The 17041-nt window shown below is 51.6% G+C and overlaps 1 protein-coding gene and 1 long non-coding RNA gene across 4 annotated transcripts; one reads left to right on the top strand and one right to left on the bottom strand.

The window, feature by feature from the left end:
- Positions 1-1543: 1543 nt before the first annotated feature.
- Positions 1544-10855, bottom strand: LOC119101168 (uncharacterized). The gene is made up of 4 exons (XR_005094511.1): positions 10773-10855; positions 2928-3066; positions 2613-2728; positions 1544-1588 (listed from the first exon to the last, which is right to left on the bottom strand). It is a non-coding gene; the product is annotated as an uncharacterized LOC119101168 (long non-coding RNA).
- On the top strand, positions 4948-16996 carry LOC119101167 (39S ribosomal protein L9, mitochondrial). 3 transcript variants are annotated; one of them, XM_037224446.1, is made up of 6 exons: positions 4948-4972; positions 12367-12505; positions 13592-13766; positions 14222-14397; positions 14778-14981; positions 16372-16996. In XM_037224446.1, the coding sequence occupies exons 2-6, from the start codon at positions 12422-12424 to the stop codon at positions 16555-16557; spliced, it is 825 nt and encodes a 274-aa protein (XP_037080341.1). In that variant the 5' UTR covers positions 4948-4972; positions 12367-12421; the 3' UTR covers positions 16558-16996. The 3 variants fall into 3 exon arrangements, with proteins under 3 accessions (XP_037080341.1, XP_037080339.1, XP_037080340.1); XM_037224444.1 differs by lacking the exon at positions 4948-4972 and adding an exon at positions 11202-11221; XM_037224445.1 differs by lacking the exon at positions 4948-4972 and adding an exon at positions 11261-11463.
- Positions 16997-17041: the final 45 nt, after the last annotated feature.

Genomic DNA, 17041 nt, shown 5'->3' with positions numbered 1-17041 from the left:
CAGCGCGCCGCATCCGAAGAAGTCTCAACAGCCCGTACATCCGGCCAGCGGCGAGCGGGGCCCGGCCTCTGACCTGCAGCTGGGCCATGATCAGGTCCAGGTGCCGGTCCAGCGCGCCCTGCTGTATGGCGCTGGCCAGCACAGCCGACATGAAGCCGTTCACGGCGCCGCCCGAGAACAGGATCTTCCTGCGGCCAACAGCAGGCAGCGTCATCGGCAACGAGACATACGGAGGCGCCTTCCCACAGCCGCGGCGGGCGCGCGTTGCAGGCACGCCGCTGGGCTGGACGGCGGCCGGCTCGCTCACACAGGCACGGGGAAGTATCGATCATGATCACGGTGAAAAGCAATTCGGAGCCCACCGTTTTAGAGCAGGCGACAACAGGCCACATGCATTGAAAACAGAGCTGACATCAGCGCGCGTCACTCAGCCGAACAAACCGTGGCCCTTGGTGAGTGCAGTGGGCGTGAGCTCCGTGGTACAGCGCACGGCGGTACCTCTCCCACACGCCACACCCGTTCATCTCCCCGAAACACGTGCAGACACGCGCCGGCGCCGCTGACGGACTCACGAGCCGTGCAGGATGTCGATAACGCGGGGTGGCGCCTGCAGCCAGCCGACGCGCACGCCCGGCGCGCAGATCTTGGAGAAGGTGCCGGCCGACACCACGTGTCCGGCCCAGCCCGGCTCCGACGGCAGGTCGTAGGTCAGCAGCAGCGGCGCCGGCGGGCCCGCGGCGTACGTCAGAAGACTGTACACGTCGTCGCAGAACACCAGCAGGTCGAAGCGCCGCGCCAGCGCCACCAGGCGGCGCCGCTTCCCTGCAGCGGGACGGCGGCCGGTCAGCGAGGAGCGACGTCGCCGCCGGCGGGTCCCGGCGACTCACAGCGACTCAGTCCACCGCCGGCCCAGAAGGCCGGCACCGGCCGCGCCGCCGCCGCGCTCCGGCCGGGCGCCGGCGACCACGGGGCCGCCGCCGCTTACCGGGCGACATGGAGGCGCCGGTCGGGTTCTGATGGTCAGGGATGACGTACAGCAGGCTCCAGAACGGCCGGCGTCGGCTGGCGGTGAACTGGCGGCCGGCCCGCAGGGCGGTCAGCTGCTGCTCCAGCGCGTCCAGCGCCAGGCCGTCCTCCTCCAGCGGCACTGGGAGCGGAGGCCAGCCACGTGAGATCTCTGATTCGGAACACCGGCCGACGTGGCACACCTTCCATGACCGCACAGCCCGTCTTCTATCCGATCTGCCATGCACATGTACACGACAAACCACGTTTGTGAGAATTTCAAATACATATGCGCTGACATGCACATATCTGATGTCACACAATGCGTGAATTCATATTGTCCTACCTGTTCACACAGTGCTAATCTTAAGCTGGCCGATCCGTTTCCGCGCACGCCCTGACCAGGCTAGTGGTCACGCGGCGCTCACCAGGCACGAGGCGCATGCGCAGGTCGTCTCGCAGCATATCTAGCGCCAGGTAGTAGGATGGCTCTTCCACGAACACCAGGCTGCCCGTGTCGAAAAACTGCGACACTACCAGGTGGAGTGCGTGCGTGGCGCCGCACGTCAGCACCAGACTGGCGCTGGGAGCGGGTATCACAGGTCAGCACAGACTGGCGCTTGGGGTGCGTACCACAGGTCAGCACAGACTGGCGCTGAGGGCGGGTACCACAGGTCAGCACAGACTGGCGCTGGGGGGCGGGTACCACAGGTCAGCACAGCCTGGCGCTGGGGGCGGGTACCACAGGTCAGCACAGACTGGCGCTGGGGGCGGGTACCGCAGGTCAGCACAGACTGGCGCTGGGGGGCGGGTACCACAGGTCAGCACAGACTGGCGCTGGGGGGCGGGTACCACAGGTCAGCACAGACTGGCGCTGGGGGCGGGTACCACAGGTCAGCACAGACTGGCGCTGGGGGCGGGTACCGCAGGTCAGCACCAGACTGGCGCTGGGGTCGGGTACCTCAGGTCAGCACCAGAATGGCGCTGGGGGCGGGTACCGCAGGTCAGCACCAGACTGGCGCTGGGGGCAGGAACCATCGGTCAGCATCAGACTGACAGAGGGGAGCGGGCACCAGAGATCAGCAGCGGACTGCTGTATGGGGGTGATCACGGTGGTCAACGCCAGTCACTGTGGGGGGGCACCAGAGGTCAGCAGCGGACTGCTGTATGGGGGTGATCACAGTGGTCAACGCCAGTCACCGTGGGGGGCACTGGAGGTCAACGCCAGACTGGCGCTGGCGACGCCACCAGACATTATCGTCCACACTATCTCACCAAGCTGCCACTGGGAGGTGGAAGGGGGGGGGGGGTCGCAGAGGGTGCAGCCTGAGCCGGGGCAGCGCTCAATCCCCAGCCGGGCCGGGTCTGGTGCGCCCCTTTGACGCGGACGCGCCACAGGCACCGACGCCTTCCTGGACGGCCTGAGCTCCCTGCTGCCGCGGCGCTCTGGCTTCACTGCATACAGCTGGGGGTACTTAACTGCACTGACCATCAGTCAGGCATGCAAGAATACGCAGATAGCAACTACCAATGATTGTTGAGCCGTACCTGCTGACTGCTCGGTCGTAGCGCTGGGAGAGAAATTGCCAATGATTGTTGGGACGTACCTGCTGACTGTTTGGTTGTAGCGCTTTGAGAGAAATTCCGCGAGCGTTGTGCGGAAGCGGTCACTGCCCAGCTGGGGTCCATAGTTCAGATTCGGGCAGTTGGGTGGCTCCACATCCTAGAAATAAACACAATGGTGATGGCATACAGAATCCTCAGATATAAGGATCGTCCACAGATGACGTTGTGATGTTCTCGTAATGCTGCTGGCGGCAAGAATCTAGGTCACGGCAGTGTGAACACATGCTTCAGTGATCTAAGAAAATACCATACAAGTTCCAGCCTGCTTGGGCTTTGGGCAATATCCAGTATCTTACGATGGCATGGGCAGTAGCAGAACTAAGCAGGGCCTTGGCTCGTTTCAGAATATCTTCGTTATGTCCGCCGTAAGCCAGGCTGAGCGTGTTGGGCTCAGCTGGCAGGTCCTCTAGCTCATTATTCCCGGAATCCATGGCTCTATAACCAAATAACATTGACATGTTAGATGTTTTGCGTGTCATGTGTATGCAAACACACACACATGCACACACACACACACACACACACACACACACACATATATATATATATATATATATATATATATATATATATATATATATATATATATATATAGCAGCTCATCAAGGGACATGTACTATCTTTATCTAAATTCATTGCTTGATGTTTTCAACACACTGCATATTCATTCTTAAAAACAAAATCTGGCCTATCGGTTCTTGGCAGCAGCTGACACACATAGTCAGAACATAAAACATGAACCTACAAATAACAATAAACTTCTCGGGAGATGTCATTCACCATCGCTCTGGCTTGGCACCAAGTATTCGGCTCATGAGACGAGTACTGTAGTCGCGTTGCACGTGATCTCCCGGTGTCCTTCCCTTAAAGTGCATTGTGAGACGTCGGGACAGTCGCGATGATGTAGTCACGCCAATGTAGCATATGGAACGAAGCCCACAGTTTTGGTTAGGGCAAGAAACTGTTTGCGCTGCATCAGGAACTCAGCCAGGCTTTCTTAAGGACACAGCTTGCTAAGGACGAATTACGCTAATTTCTCAACTTTCTGTAGGGAGTCCTCTATGGTGAAAAAGGAAAAGTCCGGGCCTATGGAGGGGTCCGGCCCAATGTTATTGCCTCGGCTACATCTGTATGCTACATTAACGTCCTTCACCATATGCGTCTCGATTTGCTTGCACTTCATAAAGATCTCTAGTGCAGCGATTTTTTAAAAATATGTCTGCAGTCTAAGCCTATTGCAGTCCACCCTTGTGACATCTTTGGAAACAACAGTTTACAATATTTTCCCGACGATTTTGTTGGCGAAATTCATATGCTTAATGTGGTGGATGTTCTGAACAGCCTGATTTTTGTTTTGTTAGTGGTTAAAATGATTATCAAACATCTCATTTATTTCTTTGTCAGCACTAGCATTCCCGTGCTCTTGTTTACTAGGAACTGTTTGACGCGATTGAGTTTGGCATGCACAAATTCTTGGTTTGAGAATATATGCGATGTTCTGCGAATACATGCTCTAAAAGCGCCCTTCTCGAATCGTTTGGGATGTTCAATGTAAGTGTGCATTGTGATTCCAACAGTAGAGAGCTTCCCATGCATGGCAGTTACGAGGCACTTCCTAGGCTCTACCAGCACATGGAAGAAAGGAAATATATTGTCCTGGCTTTTCTCACATGTGAAGTGAGTAACCCTCAAATGTTGCCATGAGATGGAGCAATCATCTAACCTCTTTACACCAACCATGATGTTTTTGATGGGCCTGCAGTATGCAGTGGAAGCGATCAAAGAGCCACTAAGCAGTACATTTTCAACATGAGTTATGCAAAAATTGGCAAACAAATGGCAGACAGGGAAGCCAATCACCACCCCATCATTCTTTACATGTAGTTTGCCACTAGGGCTTTTAAATGAGGCATCAACATTTCTCTGTAAGGCATACATCATAGGGGTTTGTGCATGTGCATGCTGCAAGCAAGTGGAACTGTACTGAACTGAACTGAACTGCAAGTGGAACACACCAAGCAAATACCAGAAATGGTGAAGTTGTACATGGGTCTATAAATGCTGAAATTTACAATTGACAAACTGACAAAATGCATGCTCAATTATCACTTTCAATCACCAGTGAAAATCTAAGAACCAATTTTTCCACAATATCTACCACATAACTCTACCAATTCTGAAAAATGTTTTTGAAGAATTGTTTATTACAGTGCCTAAAAAGCTAGCGAAGACAGACAGGAATATGCCACAGGTTACACATGCATCATAAAAATCACCAATTTTGACAGATCACAATGAAAACAAACAAAGCAGGAGTGAGATGTCAAAACACACCAGAGTAGTGAGCAAATTGTCTTGCCCTGATGATGGTTGCAGGCTTTATTCTGTGTGCTTAATTGGTGTACCTACATCTCCGCTCAAGACAGTTACCAATGATCAAGCTTCTGAACTGTCTCTTTCATAATCACAGGTAACTGGTTACTTGCATGTGGTAGCATGTTTTGCTCTGGTGAATGTACAGGTCACAGTGTGTGATGCTAACGTTGTGCTCTGTGTGAACATGGACCTAATGTTGTGCTCTGTGTGAACATGGACCTATCTGATGAGCTTGACCTGTTGCTAAACCAAAGTAGCAGTAAGTATTCCCGTCGCTCCTGTCCCTGCCAAACGATTGAGCTTCCGCGGCGATGCTGCCTTAGAGACAACTTTCACAACAACGCCGTCTATCAGACAGCTTTGCTGACGATAGGTTTGCTGGTAATTTTTTACTTTGGTACCTGTATGGCCGACGGAGGGAAGAGCTACGCTAGCTGCAGGGTTTCGAGTATTGTCGTCCGGGGGAAAAGCTGTGAGGCATCGGCTGACATTGTGACGTCACTGAAAATGGTTTTGCATCGATCGGGATGGGGTCCTTTCGGGCCGACTGAAGGCCATAAGGCTTTTGAATGTGACATGTCACTGGTATTCGGCTGGGTATGTGACGTCACGGGTCGTGAGTTTGCAAGGCTCTTTTGGGTCCACCGAATGCCGTAATGCATCAGCTGGCCATGTGTCGTCACTGTTATTCGATTAAACATCAGGCGCGACCGGCCTCGTTCCATCTTTACTTTTCGTACCTGACTGCTGCAAGCATTTGCGTGCCGCATAAAGGTTTGACCGAATCACCTCAATGTGTGACGTCCCTAATCATCACTTCATACGGGTGCACTTAGGCCCCACGACCACGGTGTGTCATGGTCTACGAAGTATCACCGGATAGCGTGACGCCACTGGTATTCGAATAAATACTGAGCGCAACAGGCCGTGCTTTATTTTTACCTTTGTATCTGACTACTGCAAGCATTGGCGTGCTGGATGAAAGCTGCCGAACCACCTGAGTGTGTGACGTCACTGGTCACGAGTTTCACCGGTGCCTTTCGGCCAACTGAAGACCACAAGGTGTCAGCTAACGACGTCACTGCTATACGACCGATTGTAAGACGTCAATGGTCGTGGGTTTCCACGTGTCCTCTAGGACCGACGAAATGCCGTAAGGCATCAGCTGGCGATATGACGTCACTGGTATTTGGCTGAACATCAGCCAACAGGTCATGCTCCATTTATACCTTTCGTACATGTCTGCTGCAAGTATTGGCGGATTTTTTGCGGCCAACTGAAGGCCATAAAGCATCAGCTAGCGATGTGACGTCACTGGCATTCGACCGTGCGTGTCGCTGGTCATGAGATTTTACGGCCTCTTTTGGGCCGACCGAAAGGTCATACGGCACTGACTGACGATGTGACGTCACTGGTATTCGAATGAACTTCGGGCGCGACAGGCCATGTTCCACCTTTATCTTTGGTACCTGTCCATTGCAAGCATTGCCGTGGAAGGCTCTGCCAAATTACCTGAGTGTGTACGTCACTGACCATTAATTTGTATACTCTTCTGAACCTACTATAGGCCACAAAGCATCAGCTGACGATATGATGACACTAGGTCTCGACTAGACATCATGCGCAACAGGCCATGCTCTATCTAAGCCATGTTTCGTCTGTACCTTTCGCACCTATCTACTGCAAGTATTCGCGCGACACATAGGGGCTCTGCCGAATTACCTGAGCGTGTGGTGTAAACTAGTCATGAGTTTACGCGGGTTTACTCTGGCTGACCGAAGGACATCAAGCATCAGCTGACGATATGACGTCACTGGTATTCGACTATACTCCAGGCGCGACAGGCCATGTTCCATCTCTACCTTTCGTACCTGTCTCTTGGAAGTATTGGCGTGCTGAATGAAGGCTCTGTCGAGTCTCCTGAGTAAGTAACGTCACTGGTCAAGAGCTTTTTACGGGACCTTTTGTACCCCCAAACGGTATAATGTATCAGCTGACGATATGACGTCACTGATGTCCGACTTAACATCAGGCGCGACAGGCCATGTTCTATCTTTACCTTTCGTACCCGTCTATTACAAATACTGACGTGCTGAATGAAGGCTCTGTCGAGTCTCCTGGGTGTGTAACGTTACCGGTCACGAGTTTTTTTCTGGCTCCTTGGAACCCTCTATAGGGAAAAATGCATCAGTTGACGACGTGATGCCAATGGTGTTTGACTTAACATGAGGCGTAACAGGTCATGTTCCATCTTTGCCTTTCGTACCTGTAAAGTATTGGTGCGTTAAATGATGGCTCTGCCGAGTCACCTGAGTGTGCGACGTCACTGGTCATGAATTTTTACGACTATTTTTGGCTGAGCGAAAGCCATAAGGCATCAGCTAACGAAATGACTTCACTGGTAGTCCACTGAGTGTGTGACGTCACTGGTCATGAGCTTTTACGGGCCTTTTTTGGCCGAGTTCAGGCCATTAGGCATCAGATAACGTTATGGCGTCACTTGTATTCGAATTAACATCAATTGCAATAAGCCATGTTTCATCTTTACCTTTCGCATCTGCCTACTGCAGGTATTCGTGCGCTACAAAAAGGCTCTGTCGATTCGCCTGAGCGTGTGGTGTAACTGGTCATGAGTTTGTGCAGGTTTACTCGGGCTGACTGAAGGACATCAAGCATCAGCTGACGATATGACGTCACTGGTAATCGACTAAACTCCAGACGAATCATCTGAGTGGGTGACGTCGCTGGTCATGAGTTTATACGGATTCACTTGGGCCGCCCAAGGCCACAAAGCAACACCTCCCGTGAAGCATCACAGGATGATATGTCGTCACTGTTATTCGACTTAACATCAGGTCCAACATGCCACGTACTTTCTTTACCTTTCGTACCTGTCTATTAAAGGTATTGACGTGCTGAATAAAGGCTCCGTCGAATCTCCTGAGTTTGTGACGTCACTGGTCACGAGTTTTTATGGGCTCTTTTGAACCCATTATAGGTTGTAATGCATCGGCTGACGGCATGACGTTACTGGTGCTCGACTAAACATCAGGCGCAACAGGTCATGTTCCATATTTGCCTTTCGTACCTGGCTGCTGCAAATATTCGCGTGCTATATGAAGGCTCCGCCGAATCACCTGAGTACGTGACGTCACTGATCATCAGTTGGTAGGAGGTCACTTGGCCACCTATGGCTACGAAATTCCGCAGCAGAGGCGGGAGATGCACCATAGTTAAGCACACTAATTTTATTGTGCGCACCATTAAGTAGCAGCTTCAAACGCAACGGGCTGTTTCAACGACTAAAATTTTGAACAAACGTAAACACAAAACAAAGGTGATCCCAGCCCACAAACCGGCGTATGTGCAAAGCTATTCCGCCCGACATCACAGGATGCGCCCCTGAGCAGCTACGGTCCGGAATGCCCTGATGGCTAAATAATAAAGGGCGCCGCCTAGCGGTCATAAGTCTGGGCCACAGACCGAATATCAGTGACGTCATATGGTCAGATGATGCTTGATGTCCTTCCGTCAGTCCGAGTAAGCCCGCGTAAACTCATGACCAGTTACACCACATGCTCAGGTGATTCGGCAGAGCCTTTATGTAGCGCGCGAATACTTGCAGTATAGAGGTGCGAAAGGCAAAGATGGAACATGGCCTGTTGCGCCTGAGATTAAGTCAAACACCAGTGACGTCATATCGTCAACTGATGTCTTGTACCCTATAGGTACAAAAAAGCGGCCCATAAAGGACTCATGACCAGTGACATTACACACTCAGGAGATTTCACAGAGCTTTCCTTACGCATGTCAATGCTTACAATAGACAGGTACGAAAGATAAAGACGAACATGGTCTGTCGCGCCTGGTGTTAAGTTGAATACCAGTGACGTCACATCGCCAGATGATGCTTGATGTCCTTCAGTCAGCCCGAGTAAACCCGCGTAAACTCATAACCAGTCACGCCACACGCTCAGGTGATTGGGCAGAGCCTTTATGTGGCGCGCGAATACTTGCAGTAGATAGGTGCTGAAGGTAAAGATGAAACTTGACATATTGTACCTGATGCTTAATTGAATACCAATGACGCCATATCGTTGCCTGATGCCTAATGGCCTTAAGTCGGCCGAAAAAGGCCCGGGAAAACTCATGACCAATGGCGTCACACACTTAGTGGATTACCAGTGACGACACATCATTAGATGATGCCTTATGGCTTTCACTCGGCCAACAATAGCCTGTAAAAACTCATGACGACGCACTCAGGTGATTCGACAGAGCCATCATTAGGCTCGCCGATACTTTAACAGGTGCGAAAGGCAAAGATGGAACATGACATGTTGTGCCTGATGTTAAGTCGAACACCAGTGACATCATATCGTCAGCTGAAGCATTATACCATATAGGGGGTTGAAAAGAGCCCGTAAGAGCTCTTGACCATTGACGTCATATAACACGCGAATGCTTGCAGTAGGCAGGTACGAAAGGTAAAGATGGAACATGGCCTGTTGCGCTTGATGTTGAGTCGAATACCAGTGACGTCATATCATCCCGCGATGCTTCACAGGATATGATGCTTTGTTGCATTGGGGTGCCCAAGTGAGCCTGTATGAACTCATGACCAGCGACGTCACGCACTCAGATGGTTCGGCACCACCTCGATATAGCGCGCGAATGCTTGCAGTGAACAGGTACGAAAGGCAAAGATAGAGCATGGCCTGTTGCGCATGACATCTAGACGAAAACCGGTGACGTCATATGGTCAGCTGATGTGGTGTGGCTTACGGTAGGTTCAAAGCAGTCTATATAAATTAATGGTTAGTGACGTTACACACTCAGGTAGTTCGGCAGAGCCTTCCTTCAGCATTCAAATGCTTGCAATGGACAGGTACCAAAGGTAAAGATGAAGCATGGCCTGTCCCGCCTGAATTTTATTCGGATACCAGTGACGTCACATCTTCAGTTAATGTCGTATGACCTTTCGTCGGCCCAAAAGAGGCCGTAAAATCTGATCACAAGTGACATCACACACAGTCGAATGCCAGTGACGTCACATCATTAGGTCATGCTTTACGGCTCTCAGTTGGCCCCCAAAGATCCATAAAAATGCATGACCAGTGACGTCACACACTCACGTGATTTGGTAGCTTTTATTCATCACGCCAGTGCTTGCGGTAGACAGGTACGAAGGTAAAAATGAAGTATGACCTGTTGCGACCAACATTTAGTCGAATATCAGTGACGTCACGATACCTGGTGATATTTCACGGAACATGATACACCGCGGCCGTGGGGCCTAAGTGCACTCGTATCAAGTGATGATTAGTGACGTCACGCATTCAGGTGATTCGGTCAAGCTTTTATTCGACACGCAAATGCTTGCAGCAGACAGGTACGAAAGGTAAAGATGGAATAAGGCCTGTTGCGCCTGATGTTTCATTGAATGCCAGCGACGACATATCGTCAGGTGATGCTTTACGGCATTCATTACACCCAAAAGATCCCTAAAGCCTCACAACCAGTGACGTCACACATCCGGCCGAATACCAGTGACATCATATCGCTAGCAAATGCCTTGTAGCCTTCAGTTGGCCCAAAAGAACCCCGATCGATGGAAACCCATTTTCAGTGACGTCACTACGTCGGCTGATACCTGACAGCATTTCTCCATCACGGCAGTACAGGAACCCTGCAGCCAGCGTAGCTCTCCCCACCGTCGGCAATACAGGTACCCAAGTAAAAAAAAGCCGGTTTGCTTTCCTGACCTGTCGTTTTTCCCTTTCCACCTTTTCTCCCAGGAGATACCCCTGTCGAGTTCCAGTTTTCTGACCGTACTCCAATGCTCCGCGTAACTCATTTTCAGAACTGATGCGCATGTTTTCCTACCTTTTCGGGCAGCCAACTATTAAATGTTGAACCACAGCTAACTTCTTAGTATACTTCATGCTGTAGTTGTCACTTAAATTGATCAGTAAAATTAAATGGAATTTTCTCCATAAAGACATATTTAAGCCTATTAAATTCGTTACATCAAGCCCAAAACCATTCTTGCATCTTTACCGGCGGACATTTTACTTCGACGGCGCCCGGATATAGAGAAAAGTTTCTGAATATGCCAGCAGGTGTTGAGTACAGTTCTTGCACTTTTGATTCATTTGTAGCATGCAAAAGTAATTGGCCCAAAAAAGTATGGACCGCAACTGATTTTAGCACGGTGGGGTTGGGCGGGCTCGGGGATTGGTAATGAATGTCGGTGTGCAAATTACCGTACCTTTCGTGCATTTCATTACCGTATGGTGACTGGGAATGAAAGGACCACATCGCGTGTCGATTCCGGCCTCATTTCCGATTTTCATTCCCATTCATTTCATTCATTCAGCTCATTTTGATTTGTGATTCCGGATTCCGAGCTCCGGTCCAGTTAACGCAATAATATCTTTTAGTGATGTGGACGTGGTAGGTGTGGGTGTCGCGTGTGGTGTCGGTCTAGTGTTAATTGGAAAGAATTATTATTTGTATTTTGCTATAGTGAGCATTAGCTTAGGAATAATCAGTAGTACATTGTGCCTAAATTGCCATATTTCTAAAACCACTATCCACATGTGAAGACGATAAGTCACTGATGCACCACCATGCAGAAACAGTCATGCAATTTCAGGGCTGTTGCATTAAAATGAAAAAACAGTGTAAGTGTCAGGATCATAATTATGGATCATCTCAGTTTTCATACCAGCCTAGTGTGGTGGTGCAGACTGCATAAGTCAGAAGAGAAAGTTCCTAAAAACTTGACCACAGCACAACATGAATATTTTCTGGAATATTAAGAAATACAAGAAGTGTATAACCATTTGACTGCAAACCATGTGTGAACTGTCACTTGTTTTTGAAATTCTTATAAATAAGATGCCTGCACCAATGTATTAATTGTATGACACTCCACCAGTTCAGGAAGTAACTTGTAATGTTCCTGTGACATCACAGGCTGCTTGCATGACAGTTCCTTGCATTAACATGCTGTTGTTGAAGTAGGATACTGTTGCATTGATAACAGCATGCAGTATTCAAAACAGTACCTACCAACTTCATGACCACTAATATCAGCAAGGATGCCTGCAAATATATGAATATTGCAGGCAGCAACACTCAGATATTTGTCATGTTGCTTTACATGTTTGCTAGAAGCCAGCTTTAGCCATTTAAAACTGGCTGGCAAAACTCCTTTAACAGGCTACTCCCAGCTGTAGTTAGTTATCATATAATGCTACCAAAACTCCTATGTCCAAGCCACAATCCATTTCCAAGCAAAGCTTCAGTTAAGGTAGGAGTGAAAAATTGTGTTAAGCTTGTGTCTTCTTCCAGCATATTCCTCTGATCTTTGGCACTGAGCAGCCACAGCAAGACCATTTCAGCTCCAATGTTGCTGGGTGGTAGCAGCAGGCAGCTTGTGGCTGCAGCTTTGAGTTTCACCACTTCCTCCTGCCTCCGCAATGCTAGCAAGGTGAGCACATCATTTTTGGATGGTTTCACTGCATGTGTGGACTGGGGTGGGGTCAGATAGTAAGCTTTGACATCCATGACCTCCTTACTTAGGATTGGGTTGCCTAAATGCTGAAATAATGATCCGAGATGGAAGAAAATGTTTGTGTGAGAAAGCCCCTTTGAAAATCTGTTCACATCTAATGGAATATGCTGAATATATGCTATATGCACATGGTACCTGAATGTGTCTCATATTTACACTGTTATTCAGTCAGCAAATGATCAAAACAAATAAATGATATCCCAATTAACAAATCATCATATTTCAAACCTTCAGCTACCTCTGTCTATGCTCAATAACAATTCATCAGATTTTTTTCTTTCTTTTGGCTTTCTCTTTCCATGCTCAGTATTTCATGTACACTATGTTTTTTATTCAACATCATGTTCTTTGCTTCAGCCACAGAGTGTGGAATTCACTCTTGTGATTCACTTGTAGCAAAGTAAAAATTTGTTTTGAGCATGAAATTGTGCATGAGTGAAAGAAATGGTACTTTTATGAAAATCCTAGTCAATTATCCATGATGGTATTAGATGCAGCTCAGTGGGCTCACAAATATGCATTTTTACTTTTAGAACCATCCCCAATCAGATTGGTATGGTATGGTTATAACTGAGGTGCCACATTTTCATTATGAGGATATATATATATATATATATATATATATATATATATATATATATATATATTGTATATATATATATATATATATATATATATATCCATATATATGTATATATATAATATGTATATGTTTCTATACATCAATATTTGAAACTAGTTTCTATATATAGTGTTATTTTCTATATATGAAAAGGCACAGCATTGCCATGAAGCGCATCTGTTCTTAATGTCAAGTCTGGCTGGAGCACACAGTTTCAAGCTGCCATTTTAGTCAGTTATGAATGGCTTCCCAATACAGTTGCCACATTGGCCTTTCTACACTAGGTTTTTGACCATGTGCTGGTGAGAGGCACTGCATTGTGCAGACTGGTGCGTCCACCAGCCAGCTCACCGGCCCCTCCCCCATTTGTCCGTCGACAGTACACGGGCACCTTCGTGCTGAAGCGGCGCCACGCCCCGCTGCTGGGCAAGCGCTCGTTCCCGGATGACTCGCACAGACCGCTGCGGCGCCGTCATAAGATCTACGACACGATCGAGCGGCCCGCCACCCAGCCGCTGCCCGACATCGATGTGATCCTCACCCGCCACGTGGAAGGTGAGCTCGTGTGGCGACACTCCGGTCAGCATCGGCACTCCGTTCGACATCGGCACTCCGACTGACATCGGCACTCCGTTTGACATCGGCACTCAAGCTGACATGGCACTCCGGCTGGCATTTATACTTCGGCTGACATCACGCTGCCAGCGCGTCACTCTGGCTGTTTTATGTTGTGCACGATCAGTACCATGCAGAGTTGCTCAGTTGGAAGTGCTCCGTGCAGCTTGTTTTCAGCGCACGTCACGGTGAAATCGTTTGCAGGGTGGCTGTCGGCTCTGTGCCACCTCGCAGCACACGCTCAAGTGCCTTTTAAGTACCCTGCCGCTGGTCTGCGTCATTCAGCTCATTTTGTACCCTTTGCGCCTGTTTTGTACGCGCGATGCTGCGCGACTGCGCTGACGGGGCTGCCTGGAGAGTGCCAGGCGTAAATGGCGCCCCGCCGGCGCCGCCAGGTCTGGGCAAGCCGGGCGACGTCGTGGCGGTGAAGGTCACGCGCGCACACAACGAGCTGCTGGCGCTCGGCCGCGCCGTCTACGCCTCGCCCGAGAACCTGGAGAAGTACCGCAACGTGGCGACCGAGTCGGCTTCCGAGCAGGAGCAGCAGCACTCGTCCATCTACTCGGCGCAGGTGATCTGCGGCTGGCGGTGGCCACGCCGCGCGCGCGTGTGCTCACCGGAGGCGGGGGGGGGGGGGGGGGGGGGGGGCGCTTCCGTGCCCGACGGCAGGGCTGAACTGTACCCCTGGGCAGAGCAGTGGGTGCACATGGAAAACGGGAGCGGATGTTGTCATGCGCCTGATATCATGAATCCGGTTTCGTGGGTGGATCGTCCCAAGATATCCGTGGCAGCAATTCTGGGGTCGTAGCTGGATTCTCGGCGAATACTGTCGGCAATTTTTTCAACGTCTAGCTTAGAAGGTTAGTTGTGGGCGTGAGTCGGAAAAAAAGACCGTCACAAGCTGGCTCATTTTGACGTGCCGTCGGTAACGCTGTCGCCTGGGCTCCGCAGACCGTCAAGACGCTCTCGAGTAAAGTGCTAGGCGTCACCATGAACCTGGAGGAGCCGTGGACCCTGCAGCCGTGGCACTTACGCGTGGCGTTCCGCAAGGCTGGCTACGTGGTGCCGGAGAGCTGCCTTGAGCTCCCGGCGCAGCCCATCCAGGGCCCGGACGTGGACGGCCTGGAGGGCAAGGAGTTTATCGTCACGGTGACGGTAAGGCGGCGCTGACGGCAGGCTCTGGTGCTGCCGGAGCTGGCGGCAGGCTCGGATGGCGCCGGCGCTGACGGCAGGCTCTGGTGGTGCCGGAGCTGGCGGCAGGCTCGGATAGTGCCGGCGCTGACGGCAGGCTCTGGTGGTGCCGGAGCTGGCGGCAGGCTCGGATGGCACGCGGGCTGACGGCAGGCTCGGATAGTGCCGGTGCTGACGGCAGGCTCGGATAGTGCCGGCGCTGACGGCAGACTCGGATGGTGCCGGTGCTGACGGCAGGCTCGGATGGCGCCGGCGCTGACGGCAGGCTCGGATAGCGCCGGGGTTGACGGCAGGCTCGGATGGTGCCGGGGCTGACGGCAGGCTCGGATGGCGCCGGCGCTGACGGCAGGCTCGGATGGTGCCGGCGCTGACGACAGGCTTGGATGGTGCCGGCGCTGAAGGCAGGCTCGGATGGCGCCGGCGCTGAGTCGCGGCCCTACGGCGTTGACGGTTGCATCGGGGCGTATCATAAGCACATTTCACTGCAGGCACCATCCGGCTGCATTGTCCGGCTGGATGGTGGATTTTATACTGGTGGAAATTCGGCGGTACTATTTCGTGCTATCTAAAAGATTTACTCGTTGGTTGAAGCTTACAATTTATCTTCAATAGTTGTGACATGTGATAAATCTGACTGAACTTGCTGCTTTTTGGCTAAATTGCCGACTAAATGCTGCCTTGTTCTCTTTGTAATACACGCAGTGATCCAAAATGTCAGTATATATGTTTGAATTGGGCTCCGTGCTTGATTCTTCATTCCCGCCTGATTAGTGTTTTGCCAAGGAATTTATGGAAGTAAGTCCCTTTCAGGCAGACCTCGCCCGCATTTTGCATTTTCGCGGAGCGATTGATTAGGGACGTTCGTTGCGCTTACAGCCGCTTCGTTTTCCGCAGGCAGTCAATGTTCCGGAGGATGGGCCTTACGCTGCCTGTGTTATGATGGGAACCTTTTGGAACTGTGGCTCCCGTTGGCTTATGACAGTGCGCGTATTTTCAGTGAGTTTGCTTTTAAAAGTGACAGCCCATTTTGGCCACGTAATTGGGCGACTCTATATTGGATGGAGGGGGCGAGTTCGTGTCTCATTAGGCGGGTGGGTGTTTGATGATGCACCCCCATGTGTATTGAGACGAGTCAATATCAGGTCAGGCCAGTCGGCGCCCGATGGCGTGCGTCGCCTGATCACCCCACCGGGCGTATCGTCAGGGATGGAGCGCACGAGCGCCCGATGAGTCGAGTCGTTCCCTGATCAGGCGTGTCGCTGTGTGCCGAGGGACGTCAGGGTCCAGTTCGTGCGTCAGCGTGTGACCCGGCCAGTCACTTCGGCCCGGCGTGACCGGTCCGGGCCGTCGCCAGGTGAACGGCTGCGAGCGGGTGCCGGTCCGCTGCCGGCTGCACCACTACGCGGCCGACCCGCGCGACCGCCTGCCCTACGTCTGGCAGTGGTGGCTGCGGCCGGCCGAGCCACTCTTCCCGGAGGAGGCCGAGCGACTGGCCGCCATGCCGCGGCCGCTGAGCCAGCTCCGGGACGACGGCCAGTGAGCGGGCGTCGGAGGCGGTCAGGGACCGGGCCGCGGCGGCGGCGGTCAGGAACCGGGCGGTGGCGGCGGCCGTGAGGGGAGGGGTGGCGGCCTCGGGCGGCTCCGCTGGCGGGACGCTCACCACCGAAGCCGTTGACGAGGAGCAGATATCCCCCGGCGCTGGTGTGAGGACAGTGAGGCGTGAGGACGGTGGTCTGTGCAGCAGCCGAACGCGGCCAGGCTGGTCGCAATGTGCCTCTCCATCGACGCTTGTGACAAAATGCCCGCGGGTGGTACGGCACTGCCGGTGAGACGGATGAGTTGGTGCCGAGAACAGAGTGAATGCGAGCCTGTTCGTGCTGTCAGTTTGCGTATCTGGGTTGAGTCAGCGGGTAAGAGGACGCATTGTCTGTCGTGTAAGCTGCGTTAAGCGCCTTGCACTAAATACAAACCAGAATGCGTGTGAAAGGACAGGCCGTTGGTGCCTGTTTCGGAACATCGGCATG

This window comes from Pollicipes pollicipes, unplaced genomic scaffold, assembly GCF_011947565.3.
Source record: "Pollicipes pollicipes isolate AB1234 unplaced genomic scaffold, Ppol_2.1 Scaffold_4881;HRSCAF=5763_pilon_pilon_pilon, whole genome shotgun sequence".
NCBI lineage: Eukaryota > Metazoa > Arthropoda > Thecostraca > Pollicipedomorpha > Pollicipedidae > Pollicipes > Pollicipes pollicipes.
The sequence above is the reverse complement of the archived record's forward strand: the minus strand, read 5'-3'. Positions and strand labels throughout refer to the sequence as shown.

Coding starts and splice junctions, on each gene's coding strand:
- LOC119101167 (XM_037224446.1), top strand. CDS start 12,422: ATGTTGCTGGGTGGTAGCAGCAGGCAGCTTGTGGCTGCAGCTTTGAGT. Junction 12,506..13,591: donor GCCTCCGCAATGCTAGCAAG/GTGAGCACATCA, acceptor GTCCGTCGACAG/TACACGGGCACCTTCGTGCT. Junction 14,982..16,371: donor AGTTTATCGTCACGGTGACG/GTAAGGCGGCGC, acceptor GGCCGTCGCCAG/GTGAACGGCTGCGAGCGGGT.